This window comes from Heteronotia binoei, chromosome 21 (assembly GCF_032191835.1).
Source record: "Heteronotia binoei isolate CCM8104 ecotype False Entrance Well chromosome 21, APGP_CSIRO_Hbin_v1, whole genome shotgun sequence".
Lineage (NCBI taxonomy): Eukaryota > Metazoa > Chordata > Lepidosauria > Squamata > Gekkonidae > Heteronotia > Heteronotia binoei.
In genome coordinates, this window is record NC_083243.1 from 52,418,442 (window position 1) to 52,435,301 (window position 16,860).

At 44.0% G+C, this 16,860-nt stretch overlaps 1 protein-coding gene across 4 annotated transcripts in view; it reads right to left on the bottom strand.

Annotated features, from left to right (window-relative positions):
- The window catches only part of TTLL5 (tubulin tyrosine ligase like 5), a 201,221-nt gene that overhangs the window by 29,875 nt on the left and 154,486 nt on the right, over positions 1 to 16,860 (bottom strand). For 2 of the 4 annotated variants that reach the window (XM_060262953.1, XM_060262954.1), the window contains exon 32: positions 11,743 to 11,963. The exons of the other annotated variants lie outside the window; for them this stretch is intronic. In XM_060262953.1, the coding sequence (XP_060118936.1) occupies positions 11,743 to 11,963 (221 nt within the window). The remainder of the gene's footprint in view (positions 1 to 11,742; positions 11,964 to 16,860) is intronic. 4 annotated transcript variants of the gene reach the window in all.

The window sequence follows — 16,860 nt, forward strand, 5'->3', positions numbered from 1 at the left end:
ATCCACTGTATATAGAAAATGGGATTTGTTTTTTTTAATACAGAGGAGTGTCAATCATGTGAGGGCTCTGAAGTGGTACAGTACAAAGCACAGCCACTTCACCTATGGTTTGAGAGAGAACTAGGTTCCAAGATGATTCTATTCAGGGCTTTTTTTGAGCAGAAACGCACAGGAATACAGTTCTGGCTGGCTTGGCCTAATATGCAAATGAGTTCTTGCTGGGCTTTTTCTACAAAAAAGCCCTTATTCTACTTAGTTTGTAAGTGCTAACCCCTACAACTCATCCCAGGCTCTGTAATCATTTACAGTAGTTTTTTAATTTGCAAGGGAGGATAGAAGGTGAAGTGAAGCTTTCTCAACTATCTGTGCAATCTCCAATGCATTAAATTCTTTGCTTGACTTTCCTGGTAAATACTATTGTTCCCACAGCACTTTACTATCTGTGATATAAAAACTGTCCAGCTGGATTCTCACAGTCAAAAGCCTATCTTTTTATTGCAGAGGTGTTGAAGTCATTTTGACATTTGTCACAAGGGCCAGATCTGACTTTGTTGAGCCAGGCCATGCATACTGTAAAATGTAATGTCAGGTAGTGGAAGATATAAAATTTATAAGGGATAAAGACAGATTTTTTTTTAATTAAAAAAATTTAAATACAAACATGTTTAAACCCTTTGTGATATTTTATTTAATACAGTCATCAATAACTGACACTTTCCAAACCTCCCCCTCCCAGTCCTTAAAAGATGCCTGCCTGAAATGTAAAAGTGAGGAACAGTGGGATTTGGCAATGTAAATTTAAAAAAAGAAAAAAAAAGAAAAAGCACAGTGATCACGGCAGAAACTAAAAATATAAACTAAAAATATTAAATGCTCTGAGCCTAGGAAAGCATGAAATGGTTATGCATTGCAAGCTCCCCCCCCCCTTCAGGTCTACTCAGCTCCCCTTTGGCTATGGGTTCCCAAGTTAGAGCATTCACTCAGACACCTCTTCTCAGGTTCATTCAGCAGAGACAAGCTGGCTCAAAACATCAACCATTTATTTGCAAGGAGACAACTCCAGCAAACAACAGGTTCAGCTAGCATGCTAACACTGGAAAGTTAAAGTACTTGAGCTTCATTCCATTGAAATACATTGCAGCACAGACAAAGTTGCAAAGAAAATACAAAATGGATTTTCCATTAGTGTCTCTGGGCCCAGCAGACTACTCTGGGACTGGAACGATAGCCCCCAGAGTGAAATGATGGCCATTGAGAGTAGTAGAAGCATTCTGGGAACTGAATGGAATGAGGGCCCCCACAGTGGAATCTGATGCCCAGAATGCTGCTGTTACTCCCATTCCACTCTGGGGACTGTCATTTCAGTCCCAGAGCACTGTTTCTATTGCTAGAAAGAAATTTTCTTTGCAACTTTATAAGCCCAGAACAGCTTCCTGCCAAAGCAGGCAAAGACAAGGCTGAAGAAGCTGGGAACATCAGCAACTTGGACCTTCAAAGGGTGAGGACAGGTGGGGGGGCGGAGGGAGAAAATTGCTACACAGTGGATTAAAGCTCTGGGTAGGCTGGCTCTGTCCCACGGGTTGTAAGTCTGACACCCTGATTTACAACCTAGTTTTATGGACAGTCTGATTAATCATGTTCCTCAATGCTCCTCATGAAAGGAAATCACGTGCCACTGTGGATACTCTAGGAGATAGGGCATCTGCCAAATATTCAGTCTCCGATCAGAACTAACAGAACTCACTGCAAGCTGATTAAAATGCCATCACAGCTCTAGCAGCTATGCAATTATCAAAGCTTAGAAGGAACAGGGAACTGAGGGTAGATCTTTTTTCTGCACTGCATCCCCTGTCCCATGGAAGCATGTGCCAGAGCAAGGAGGCCCAACGCAAAACCAGTGCGTTAGGTTTTTTAAGGTATTATCATGGGTATAAAGTGTCACCCTTGATCAGGCTAGACCAAACTCGTCAGATCTCAGAAGCTAAGCAGGGATGGCCCTGGCTAGTATTTGGACGGGAGACCTCCAAGGAATGCCAGGGCTATGTTGCAGAGACAGGCAATGGCAAACCACTTCTGAAGTCTCTTGCCTTAAAAACCCTATGGGGTTGCCACAAATCAGCTGTGACTTGATGGTACTTTCCATCAAAGTGTCACAGGGCTTTGATTTCCTCTACCAATATGTGACATAGGAGACCAAGCTGTGGTTGGTGCTACTTCATTTCAACAAACTGCTTACATTTTTGATAGTTCCTCTAAACCTCCTGAACCTGTTTATGTAACATCTTTCTATTCTGTACAGCTTCTATCATTTTGTAAATTAGGAAGCCAAGAAAACCAAAAGAAATATATCAAGATATAAGCCTGCTTTATCTGGTTCTTGTTATTTTTTTAAAAGTGGGGAAAGTATGTGTGTGAGCCAACCAAAGGAGTTTCTCAAGCTATTCAAATAGTTTTTGAATTAGTAATATTCATCTTTAAGATATCTATAATGTATTCAGCAAATGTTTTCTGTCTATAGTAATCCTGTTCACCTCCTGAAGGTCAGATGTGGTCTAGCTGAGGCTGCAACAATGACACAGTTCAGGCAAGCAGTACTGATTCTAGGTTTACTCAATAGCTCCTTTCCAAGATGAAATTCTTCCAAATAATTTAAAAAAGAGATTCACTGGTTGTGCTAAGAGACTGATACTAAGCTAAAATGAATCAAAAGAAAGAAAAAGGAAAAGAAAGCGGTTTCCAGGAATTAAAGGGGTGGGGGAAAGTCAGCACCAAGTTCTGAGATTGGAATTCCACAAAATGAAGTTTGTTCTCAGGAATGAAATTTGTCCTCAGCTACAGAATTCAGAACAGACCAAACAAATCTAGAGGCCAACCTCCTTCTCCAACTTTTCATTGAGAACCTTTTCAAGGGAGGGAGATCCTCTGTAGGCAGCTTGTCCTGTTCCTGAAATGCATGTTCTCTCGTTCTTCTAGTAACTTTATAGTATAGTTTGCAAAGAGGATTTTAGTAGCACAATAGAGGAAAACCTCAAGTCTGTATAGAAGTTAATTTTCCCAGCCAATGAGGGAAATTTGTACCGGGGCAAATTTTTCTTTAGAAAGGAATAAATTATTGGGGGAAAAAACCACAGAATTATTCACATATTACAGATGAAGAACTGAGATTGAAGGTAGCAAGGCATTTCCTCATATTTTCTACCATGGATGTAATGGAATTCTTGATGGTGCAGTTCAAAAGCAGGCCAGAAGGAAAGCAAAGAATAGTCAATAGCTGAGATTGAACAGAAAATGAGGATTTCAAACACCTAAAAATATTTTTTCATCTGAATTGCATTTGTTACTCTCAGGAAATCTTTCATTAATGTAGTAGGAAGCTTGCCCCCCCCCCCTACTTTGATCCTGAAGACAGACTGCACAGGACAGATCAGAAGTACGGACTGGGAAGAGGTTTGGATGCAGTCAGCCCCTAATATCACAGACCAACTGAACACTCTTATTTCCATGTGAGAAAAAAGTTACTAGAAGATCCCACAAATGTTAAGAACAGGTTTGGAACCCAATGCTGGAGTCTGAACAGCAACTCAGAAAATATTTCCGGAATGACTACTTGCAGCCTTTGATAACTGGACTGTGTTCTCAAATTGTGAAGAAATCTTTTGCTTTCTTCCCTCTTCTGTGCATTTTTGATGTTGAACTTTTTCCGGTTTTCCCACACTCTTGCCTGTCACAGAGCAGAAACCACAAGAACGCAGTAAAGTAAAGTCTGTCCAAGGAGATGCAATTCCATCTCACAAGGATAAACATTCTCCTTGCCAGTAAGTGAGCACAGCACACCAGCATCTTCAAATACACATCTTGCTGCTTGGCAGCGGAACTCAATGAAAAGACTTGTCACCTGAACTAACATGCACCACCCACAGTACAGGGAGAATTAGAAAAAAAAAAATCAGCAGTGGAGGCCCACCACAACTGTTTCTTCCACATGTACGTATTGAGGTAACCACCACAGCCTGTATCTTTAAGAAATGGTTCTGAAGATAAATGTAAAGACAGTTTGATCAGTAGCTCACCTTATCTTAAGAGTTCATGGTAGACAAGAGAAACTATATGTTCAATCAAGCAAAATGAGCCACCTTTCTAATATGCCACCAATTTAAAAACATTCTTGAAATTCAGTGAACCAGCAAGAAGGGAACAATGGCTTTGTGCTACTGTTTCATCCTAACCTGATACATGCAACACTGTATTAACTAATCAGGGTGACAGAGCATCTTTGCATCATTAAAAGTTATTTTTGTCAGAAACCAAAAGCTACAAAGGAACAGCCAGATCCTCAGATAGTTTTCCTTAGTAGCATATCTAAAATTCTGCCCCCCCCCCCCACAGCATCATACAGATTGGAAACAAACATATGCTGCTCATCAGAATCAGATGAACACTGAAATGGTAGCATGGGATTGTATTTGGATAACACCTATCTTGCCCAGTTTAAAGGAACCCCTGTCCTAAATACTGGGAACCACAAGACACATTTTGAAACCAAGTCTGTAAACATAAATTCAATGGCCAGGAAGTCTAGGCAATAAATAAGAGTCTGACTCTACTGAAACAGCAGCAGATGTGGCAGAGTATCCTTCTGATCCTTTCTTCATCTTCTTACATCTACAAAATCTTAGTGTGTGCAAGAGTTTGAAATAGGATTCCTCAATATACTTGTGTCAACAGATCCCTTACTTTGTCTCTTCAAGCCTTTTGTAGTCCTCTTCTTATGCTCTCTCAGATTTGCCATGAAACTGCTATCCTGCATCAGTGTCCAACACAGGGGTTACAAGAAAAAAGTCTCTCCAAGATACTTGCTATAAGCAACCTTTCTCTTAAAGGGAGTCAAAACCTGAAAGGCACCAAATTCAGAAGACTGAAATGATACAAAACTAGGAGTATCTATAATCTGTTTTAACAAATAAAAAATGGATGACAATTTGTCGGAAGCATTAGAAGGGAGAAACAGATTAGTCAAGTGAAGAGAGAAGCTGGAGGAAATGTGATGGAAAGCCACAAAATAAGAAATGGTCAAGGGAAGATGTCAATACTCCAATTTTATGATTTCTATAAAAATAGAAAGACAACACATTTACAAACTATATAAGGATGTCAACTAATCACGTAGGAGACAATATATTGCAATATATTCACATCAAAATCTGAGCAGGACACAATACACGATTGTTCCTCATTCGAAATATTAACGATAGGGCTTTTTTGTTGCAGGATACAGAAGTTACACAAGAAGAATGTTGTATGTGTCAGACGATGGAGGTTCAAAGTAAATGGACTTCCATTTGTTACAATGTTAAGACGTTTATTTGATATCTCAAGGTTCTGAACAAAGGAGCATTGGAACTGATACCAGTTGGCGGGAAAAGCAAGGCTTTAAGCAGTGTACATCAAAAGGTTTCGAAACAATACTACATTCTCACACTTCTAGGATACATGTAACACCTTCCCTCTCCCTTATATCTTGTGGTTCCTTTTCTCACGGAGGAGCCCTGCTGGAGCTATCTTCAAAGGGCTGTTGCTTTTGTTAGTACTATGAAGAGGAATTCACAGCAGGGGTGAGTAATATGTCTGAGCTACTTTGATATGCAAGGTCTTTGTTTCATGGTTAGTAGCAAATGCTCAAAATGGAGTTAGTCATGTCAAGCTACACATTGCATTTCAGTAATATTTATCATAACACAGTATTAAAATTCTCCAGTGTCCGACATACTGCCCCCCCTAAGCTCTTGCTCGAGGTTTGTCTGAGTGCAGTTGGTAAAATTTCTTCAGGAGAGAGGTGGCCCGCAGGTCAGTTGACTTGACCCATTCATCACAGCTAGTAGGGAAGTACTTCCAACGGACCAGGTAGTACAACATCCCTCTTTGGATCTTTGAGTCTAGAACCTCTTGCACCTCATGGTGACTCTGACCCTTCACTTGAATAGGTGTGGGCTCTGGAGGGTGGGGGTGCCATGACATAATTCCAGGATCTTTGCGAAGAAGACTGCAATGGAAAACAGGGTGAATTTTACTAAACATTTTAGGAAGGTCCAATTCTACTGTCACTTGGTTTATTACTCGTTTTATTTTAAACGGGCCCAAGAACTTGTATGCCAATTTCTTGCAAGTCTGTGGTAAAGGCAGGTTCTTGGTTGACAGGAATACACTCTCACCCACCTTGAAGTCCCACTCCGGGGAGTGCTTCTTGTCAAAGTATGCCTTATAGTCCTTTTTAGCCATTTCCAAGTTCTCCTGAACGACTGCCCAGCCTTTCCTCACTCCTTCTCACCATTGCTGGCAAGAGCTAGGTGGCGCTGTTCCCTTGGGACTGGGCAGTAAGGGGAATGGCTTGCCTTCGTAGCCGTTCACTATTTGAAATGGCGAAGCTTTGGTGGAGCTGTGCAGGCTGTTGTTGTACCCGTACTCTGCAAACAGGAGCAGCTCCACCCAGTTGGACTGCTGGTAGTTTATATAGCACCTTAATACTGTTCGAGAAGACTGTTTACATGTTCCGTCTGTCCGTCCGTCTGGGGGTGGTAGGCGGAACTCAGCCCCTCCTCTATCCCCGCCATTTTACAAAACTCCCGCCAGAAGTTGGCAATGAACTGTGGCCTGCGGTCGCTAATGACCTTGTCAGGGAACGAGTGTAGTCTAACTACGTGATGAAAGAATAAATAAGCCAGCTTTTTAGCCGTTGGTAGTTGCTTGCAAGGGATAAAATGCGCCTGTTTGGAGAAAGTATCTACCACCACCAGCGCTACTGTTTTCCCCTGGGAGGCGGGGAGCTCCACTATAAAGTCCATTGAGGCCACTGACCACGGTCTACTGGCAGTGGGGGTAGGTTGCAGTAACCCCGGTGGCTTTCCCCCTCTCCTTTGGCCATAACACAGATGGGGCATGATCCTACAAACTCAGAAATGTCCTTTTTCATTTGCGGCCACCAAAACTGGCGATTTATCAGATGTAGTGTTTTTACATAGCCAAAGTGGCCTGCCAGCTTGTTGCAGTGGCAGTGCTGCAAAACTTCTACTCGGAGGGTCTTTGGCACATAAAACTTCCCCTCGTAGTACCAAAAAACCCCTTCTCCTTTCAGAATGCCGTCTGGCCTCCCCTCTCTCTCCTTCTCCGTTTCCTCGATCAGTCGGCTGCCCCCCCATGGTTCTGGCCGCCCAGTTTTCTTCCCAGACCAGCCACTGCGGAGGGGGGAATGATTGAGTCTATGACCTCCTCCCTCTGGCTCTCATGCTGGGGAAGGCGCGAGAGGGCATCGGCTAAGAAATTCTTGGAGCCGGGGATGTGCCGGAGCACGAAGTCGAATTTTGCAAAGAATCCCGCCCACCGGATCTGTTTAGCTGTTAATTTCCTCCGGCCAGTCAGGGCTTCCAGAATTTTGTGATCCGTCCAGATTTCGAATGGCACCCTGGCCCCCTCTAACCAGGACCTCCAAGTCTTTAGGGTGTATGTTACAGCAAACGCCTCTTTGTCCCAGACCAACCAGTTGCGCTGTTCATGTGAAAAGTTGCGTGAAATGTATGCGCAGGGTCTCAACCTCCCTTCCTCATCTTTCTGCATTAATATGGCTCCTACGGCCACATCGGAGGCGTCGCATTGGACCACGAATGGTTTCAGTTCATTCGGGTGGGCTAGTACCGGTTTGCTAGTGAACAGTCTTTTAAGTTCATCGAACGCCGCCTGGCACTTGGGGGTCCACGGTAACTGGACCCCTCCCCTTGGTCTTTAGCAAATCGGTCAGGGGCAACATTACTTGGGCAAACCCCTGTATGAACCCCCTGTAGAAATCTGAGAACCCGAGGAATGATTAGAGCTGTTTATGTGTCCTCAGAGGTTCCCACTCCAACACCGCTTGTATTTTGGCTGGGTCCATCGCCAATTCCTTCCCGGACACCCGAAACCCCAGGTAGTCGAGTTCTGTTTGGTGAAACTCGCACTTTGACAGCTTAGCATACAGTTTGTGCTGATACAGGGTCGAAAGTACTTTTCGTACTAGGGGCACGTGAGACGCTAGATCTTTCGAATAGATAATGATGTCATCCAGGTACACCACCACCCCTTTGTACAGGTATTCCCGTAGCACTTCATTTATAAAGTTCATAAAAACTCCAGGCGCCCCTTGTAGGCCGAAAGGCATCACCAGATATTCAAACTGCCCCATGGGAGTGTTAAACGCTGTTTTCCATTCGTCCCCCTCTTTGATTCTAACTCGAAAGTACACGTCCCTCAGGTCTAACTTGGTGAATATGGACCCCTCCGACACCATACTTAACAAGTCTTTGATTAGGGGGATGGGGTAGGCGTTTGACATCGAGATCCTGTTTATCCCGCGAAAGTCTGTGCAAAGTCTCAGACTCCCGTCCTTCTTCTTCCGGAAGAGGACCGAGGCGGCATGGGGGGCGGTCGCCGGCCTAATGAATCCCCGTTTCAAGTTTTTGTCAATAAACTTTCTCAATTCAGCTTTCTCTGCCCACCCCATCGGATATAGTTTAGCCTTCGGTAACTCCTGCCCCGGGATCAATTCAATAGCACAGTCTGTGTCTCTGTGGGGCGGCAGCTCGTTGGCCTCCTCCTCACTGAACACTTTATGGAGGTCTCAGTACTCCTTTGGGATGGAGCGGACCTCTTCCACTGACACACACATCTTTTCGTTCACCGAAGGTGGTGTTGGCCCCCATCGCCCCTGCCAGTGGTGGTGGGTGCACCGCCGATCGGTGAAGTCTATCGTTTGCGCCCCCCATTGTATGTCTGGCTGGTGGCGGGCTAGCCACCCCCCCTCCACATCGAAGGATGAGGAGGGGGCTATGACGAAAACCTCCACCTCCCAGTGTTCTTTTATCCCCACTGGCAGCCCCTGGGTTTCTTCCGTGCAGGGTTCCCCCCTCATGGCTGTCCCGTCCATCTGCTCAAATTGGATCGGGTGGGGAAGGGGGACCCAAACAGTCCTAGGGTGTCTACTAGTCTCGGGGTGATGATTTCGCGGGTGCAGCCCGAGTCTACTAAAGCTCGGGCGTGCATGAACCACTTCAGTTTCGGGTTCAATACAGTCACTGGTACAAAGAGTAGGGCCCCCATTATTCTCACCCGTAGTGGTGCCGTCAAATCCACAACCTGCTGTCCGGCACCTCTCAGTGCAGGTCGCTCTCGTTTTCCGCCGGTTCCAGCTTCCACGATTCTTCGCCCGAATCCTCGATTTTAGAATCCTCGTCAAGCGACATGGATGTGGCGACACTGCCCCGACTGGGCTCCTTGGGTTTGCTCCCCGTCTTCTTCAGACCGGTGGCCGTCGGTTTTGGAGTTAGGGGGGGGCCTCGGGGCTTCTCTGGGCAGTTGGTGACCAAGTGCCCTGGGTTGCCGCACCAGAAGCATCGGCGCCCGGGGGTGGATTTAGGTGCTCCCCCTTGAGGCAATGCCTTCTTGTGTTCGTTTTTAGTCCCTGCTTTGGCCTCGCGCCCCCCTCTCACTCCCTGCTGCTGCTGCTGTTGCAAGGCTACATGCTTCAGATTGGTCTCGACTTCTCCGGCCAGATGTATCCAACCCACCAAGGTTGTGGGTCGGGCCTGCTGGAAGCATCGGTCGAGGATGCTCGCGTTGAGGCCCCGATGGAAGTCCTCGTATTTTATCCTCTCGTTCCACCCTCGGACCTTAGAGCAATGGGCTCTGAAGTCGGTGGCGTACTTCCTCACCTTCCTCGCCCCCTGCTGCAGTTCTCGCAGGGCGGTGAGAGCCCGGACTTCCTGCAGCAGGTCACCATACTGCTGCAGCATGGCTTGTAGGAACCCTGCCACGGTGGTCAGCTCGGGGCCCCGGGTTTCGTACAGGCTAACAAACCACCACCTTGTCGCCCCCTTCAGTTTCGACCCCAGATAGTACACTCGGCTAAGCTCGGTTGGGAAGGTGTTTCCCCAGTGGGTCATGAAGCTGTTGCACTGGATGGTGAAGTACTCTACTTCCTCCGGGTCACCATCGAAGGTGATTTGCAGTTCTCGGCCCCTGCCTCCCCCCCACAGAGCATGAGTGGTTGCGGGCTGGCGGGGCCCATCGGCCAACCTGAGGGGAGAGCTGGTACTGGTGGAGCAGCCGGCCCCGGGGCTGGTGCTGGTGGTGGCCCCACCGGGACCGGCGGCCTGCCGGCTCTCCTGGTGAGCCTCTCAGTTGGTCTGGTTGGGGTGCTGGCCGGTCTGGTGGTGGCTCTGCTGGCTCCCCTAGTGGGCCCGTGGGCAGGTCCGGCACCGGTCTCTCCGGCTCCGGTTGTGGCGCCGGCTCGCCCGGCGGGGCCCGTATCTGCTCCCGCATCTGATCCAGTTGTCTCTGCACCTCGTGTGCGATGTGCACGGTGTTTGCCTGGATCTCATTTCGGATTTCTCGTATCCAAATCCGCATCTCGTTCCTCAGCAACTGGACGTCCTCTCCTCCTCTCAGGGTCCGGCCTTCGTCTTCCCCCGGGCCACCGCCTCGGTCCTCTCCGGCCAGGACGTCCTCTCCTTCACTCCCCATCCCAGTAAACAGGCTCCCGAAGCGCTCGGCTACCTCATCCATGAGCGCGGTTGAGGTGCGGGGCTGCCACTTCCTCAGGGTGAAGAGTAAGGTTGAGAAATGCAGTGAAGATCCCCCCTTCCGTCTGTCGACTGTGACACCAGGTGGGATCCCCGGCTCTTCTACGGGTTCGGTGGGTTCTCCGTTATTCAGAACTTTGGCAGCCATCCAGCTAGCAAGTTGCCGCTTCGGATAGACCCGTATTGGATCAGTTCCAAAATGTCAGACAATGGAGATTCAAAGTAAACGGACTTCCATTTGTTACAATGTTAAGACGTTTATTTGATATCTCAAGGTTCTGAACAAAGGAGCATTGGAACTGATACCAGTTGGCGGGAAAAGCAAGGCTTTAAGCAGTGCACATCAAAAGGTTTCTAAACAATACTACATTCTCACACTTCTAGGATACATGTAACACCTTCATTCTCCCTTATCTCTTGTGGTTCCTTTTCTCACGGAGGAGCCCTGCTGGCTCTCCTTGAGGCCTGCTATCTTCAAAGGGCTGTTGCTTTTGTTAGTACTATGAAGAGGAAGTCACAGCAGGGGTTAGTAACCTCTCTGGGCTACTTTGATATGCAAGATCTTTGTTTCATGGTTAGTAGCAAATGCTCAAAATGGAGTTAGTTATGTCAAGCTACACATTGCATTTCAGTAATATTTATCAAAACACAGTATTAAAATTCTCCAGTGTCTGACAGTATGCCAAGCAAAATGACCAATATGATGTTCAAAAGGAACTTTTGCAAGGATATCAGCTAGTCTATAATCATTTTTTTCTGGATCTTTCTTTGGCTTATTAAATACCAGCTATATTCTGCCACAAGATGAGGGCTGAATCACATATTCCTTTTCCAACACAGGGGTTAGATTAATTGCTACAAGTTAATTATGTTCCTTACAATATACAACAGGAATACATCTTCTTTGTCCCTAAAAGGCACATTTGGAAGTTGACACATTAAACGGTTTCCCAATGTGTATTCATGACAAAAGAACATTGGCTTTGAACCAGTACAACAACTCCTATGTCTGTTTGTCCCAAAATGTCATAGTTAAATTTTTCAGATCACATTACAGCCGGCATGTCCTCACTTCATACTAGTGGTCCCCATCTAAATTTTTCAACTGCAAACTCCTTCAAAAAGAATAAAAACTTACTTGGAAATCTTCTGGGATGCTACCTTTCTGATCATGGCCTGTCTGTGGTTGGCTGGGGGTTTTGGGACCAAGTTTGAAGATGCACTCTGAGATTGCATAACCTTGTACAGGCTGGGTGCCTTCTGGCTGCTAGAAATGGCACTTGATGTTCTGCAGGCTCCAGAAGCAGATGACAAACCTATCGGGCTGATGCTGGATGGCGGAAAATTGGCAAACATTGCCTGGAAAAAGAAAAAGGGAAAAAACACTGAATTGATTTTTTTGTCCTTTTGACAGTCTATGTGATCAGAAAGTGTACCCAGACATTTTCTGTTCCAGAAATTTACCCTGAGATTGCTAATTTCATATAGTTCCTACTGCACCATGCATTATGACATCAGGCAATGCCTGAATTTAAAGCATTTTTCTTCTCCCCAATGATAAGAATTTTGAAGTGTGCAGGACTATTGGTTGGTTTTGCCTCTTTATCTTCCTTAATTGCACACAGACAAAGAGTTCTGTCACCCAGTGGGAAGAGTCAACACAGCCTCTTCTAACAGCATGATTATCAGAGTCTGAAGAAAGGTCAGGACTGTTATTCTTGGTGGTAGCAAACATCCAAAAGGCTTTTGTTTTGTGTTGTGCTGTAATGCTGGCTGCTCTTCACTCTAGCCAAGATATAAAGACAGGGAACCGACATTGACCCAGAGCTTCTGGATTCAGCTTCAAAGAAAAGTTATCCCACTATGAGCCCTGTAAACATATGCCGGGAAGGCAGCAGAAGCTACTGCACAAACAAGACTGCCACAAGACAGGTCAGAGAGTTTGACCACACAGAGAAAGGAAGCAAAGCTGAGAAAAGATTTTAACATGCATATAATCACAAACCTCTGCCCGCCCGCCCCCAAAAAAAGAAAAGAAAGAAAGAAAAAGAAAGCCTTCATCTGTCATGGATCAGGTGCAGTAGGGGTAGGAATGCAAGAGAAATTCAGACGTCAAACATCCAAATGTGCACACAATGTAGCCTGCTAAAAAGTATTCAAAAATGCCAGAGGTCTATATTGGCTTTTGAGGGGAAAGTCTGTGAGGAATTAACATACACAGTTTTTAAAACAGGAAAATCAGAGTCCTACTTGGTGGTAACACACTGGCTTTCTTGTGTTAAATACTCAAACAACAAAAGCCTCTGATCGTCTGCTAATAAATTAGCATATCATGGCATAGCATAGTTTTATACACAAAACAACAGTTAAGTTTTTGGAGAAAGCCAACGATTGTCCAATGAAACTATTATGAGTAAGCCAAATAAGTATGAATTGTGTGATCTTTAATGTAAACCTTTCCAGTAAAGATCAAGTTGCTACAGGGTTGGGCTGGTATTGCTTTATGTTATTTCCCATGTGAAATAACTTGGAAAACATTCTAACTAGACAAATTCACGCAATGGATACAGTCTTTTCAGATGGAATAGGACCTCATGTTAACACATGATTCTACCCAGTGGCCAGAAAGAATAACTAATTAGTAAACAATTCCCAAAAATTAATTATTAGAAGCAGATTATTTATTACAAATAATTTGAACTTATATTTTTACTTTAAAATATGTATGCCCTGCATTCTTAGCATACTTGATCCTAGGCAGTTAGAACTAGCAAGTATGCAGATCACATTGTCAAAAACATGGCCTTTGATTTAATCTTCCTTTCTCAGTTCCAGAACTCCTTTCAACATCTTTTCACCCAGTGTAATGAAGTTTAACCATCTTGTCACCAGTATCAAGGTTAACAGAATTCACCTTTCATTATCTTATCTTTTAAAGCTATGTATTCATTCCATCCCTTCTGCTGTTTTTTGAATTCCCATATCCTATGATTGAAATCAATTAACATTGTTCATATTTAACATCTCATGACAAAACACCAGTAGCTTACCTATAACCCCATATTTATGTAGAATTTTAGCAAAGAAAAGAAGCTATCATTTTACTTGTGGAGATGTCATTTCTCCTGCTGCCTCACTTATAGCTTTTGATTCTGAACATTGCGGGTAAGACATCAAACTTCTTTAGAGCTTGGCAAGCACCCAGCGTATAAGACACACCATGACCTCACTATTTTAACCCCATCTAATATTATCCTCTACAACTCTGTGTCTCAGGTGTCCAGACACTAAAGTTAGATTTTTTTTTTAAAAAAAAAGGTCCTTCCATTTTCCCCATGCACTTGTTGAAACTTCTCTAGTCCCTAAGAATGTGGATCGATGTTTCTGATCAAACTTCAGCTCTCTCTTTTAACAGTGTCAAGCAAGCACTAACTGCTAAACTCAAAAACCATGGCAGAACTGCCTCTCCTTTTTATTTCTAGCAGCAGCTTCATCTTTGGTAATTATTTACACAAAGAACAACAAAAGCAAATACTGATAGAAGGCAATATATGGGGGAGGGCACTCTTGCTAAAATGAGAAGGAACACACATCTGAATGTGTTTTTTAAAAAAAATTATTACTTTTTAAAGTATTACGTGTGCCCAGGTTCTGGAGTATGGAATAACAGGCTAATTTAAACCATACCTCCCAGGCAGAAAGAGAATCCTCTCAACACTCATACTTCTGGACTAGAATGAGCCTTCTCCCTTTCTATAAATTAGTATGCCATCAGGGGGCCCCTCCCTGTCAAGCCTCACCTCTGGAATTCCAGGAGAGAGGCAATACTGAGTAGCAGTTTTTACTTGCATTTTATACAATGGCAGTGCTGTTACTTGCTCACATGCTGCCCATGGACAAACAAACAAATCCAAACCACAAGTTACATGGAGAACAGGAAGGAACAGCTCATAGCACAGTGCTTCAAGGCACCTTTCAACATAATAAAATACCAGGGATATTCCCATAAAAGCAACAGCATCTGAGCAGCTGGGGGAAAAGATGAATGCCTCACCAGGGCACTTCCCACTTAATATTTGAACAGGAACACCATCCTCTGTATATTCCCCAGCCAAAGACATGCTCGGGCTTAAACGGCTATGCTGTCAAAAAAATAAATAAATAAAATAAATTTTTCTGGTATTTGTGCATCTCAAACAACTTTGCCAGGGTAAGTCAATATCAATTTGGGCAACTAAAATATACAGAGGAGATAAAAAACACCTGGTAATATTACTGACTCTGTGGGAGAGTCAGAAATATAACATTTTACCACCATGAACAGAATCAAATGGAGAATGAGGGCTGCAAAGTTTTGTGAGCAGAAGGCCTATGACATCACCCCTCTCCAGGAACGGAGCTGACTGTCCTGGGAATAGGCAGACACGGTGGCCTAGATGGAGTTAAACTCACCCTGATGGCCTAACCTCACAACTTAAGGTAGTCTCAGAAAAAGCAATGGAACTAGATGACTTTGGGTCACTGGACCTTTTTAATAACTTCAGTTCATCCAGTGAATGGTCTGGAAGCACTTGGTAGGCAGGTAAGCAGATGTGAAACTGATCATCAGTCAGGTAGGGGAGAGACCACTAGGCAACTTACATAAAAGTATAATAAAATATGCTTATACTTTAAGATATGTATTTTAAAAGCCCTTCAGTTGGTGTGCCAGTGGCGCTCTCTCTTGAACAACACTGTTCTGATAACCTCTAGATTGAACTAATGTGACACACTCTCCATGGGCCTTTTCATTAACTGCAGTTAAAAAGATTACTAGCAGCATTAGCAGCAAATAATATGTAATAGGATTGCTTTGTTCCACACATGAGCCCCTTACAATAGTAAACAGTGTTATACCCTTCTAAATCCAGTGACTTCAAATTCTGCTCAAGGCTGCAGTGTTAGATCTCTAATGCTATCTAGTAGTTACAAGGGGAATGGTATTTTCAGTGGTGACATGGTACCTATCCCTCCCTAAAATACTAGTTAGGTAGTCTCTATTTCAAAGTTGAACACATGAAGCTGCCTTATAGATTTAAGCCACCAGTCCATCAAGGTCAGTTTTCTGCTCTGATGGGCAACTCCCAGGGAGAGATCTTTCATATTACCTGCTACTTGATCCTTTTAACTGGAGATGCCAAGGATGAAACCTGGACCTTCTGCATGCCAAGCAGAATACTCCACCACTAAGTCATGGTCCCTTGACAAAACATCCATTTTTCAGGAAGGCCTCCAACTCTCTCTCTGTATTTTATTTTGTACTACTGAGCAAGAAGCCTATGACATCACCACGTGCATTTTATTTTGTAGTTATAAATTTATTTCAGCATGGCTTCTGCAAAGGAAATACTTACTTTGCTAACCTTTTAGAATTCCCAGAAAAGAGATCTTGGAAAGAGATAGTGGAAAGCTCACCAAAAAATGCCAGCTTACTTTATTGCAGTAACGAAAAGAGCGAATTTTATGTTAGGAATAGTCAGGAAAGGCATGGGACATAAACAGCAACATCATCAAAAACATGTCCTACAATCATGTATAGAATCCAGTTCAAATTCAGAAAGTGGATACAGTTCAAAAACAAGATAATTTACTATCATTAATTAACAAAAGATGCAGTGCTGGCCATCAGCTTACATAGCTTTTAAAGAAAATTAATTCATGGAACATCTATCAAACGTGATATTAATCATAACAGCTAAGTAGAACCTCCATGTTCAAACCAAGTTCAAACTTTTGATTATTAGACAGAGACATCAGGGAACAGCCCTTGTTATTGTGTCTTGCTTGTCAATCTCCGAGAGGTATCTGGGTGGCCATTACTGCACCAGAAAGACATCGAACCCAGCTCCACCTGGTATCTACTTCTGAGGGACTGCATGGTGCCCCTAACTTTCAAAATTAAGAGGAAATGTCTTCCTCAGCACTTGTCCGGAAATCTCCACCCCTTAAGAAATGGTCCAAAATAACTTTGGCTGGTTATTGTTGGCAGCTTTTCCTTCAACAGCTTTGGCTATGACTAGATTTGAGCTATCACTGCCCCCAATTATGTTTCTGGCCTATAAAGCAGCTATTAATTATTGGCTGAAAATGATACTTTGAGAATTCTCAGGTTTTTAGCTCTGTCACGTGAACAGATGAAATCTTAACTCATGGCAAAGTCTTATACTGAATTTAGTGACCAAATTAGGGTTCTCCAAAGAAAAATTTTTGAGAGCCT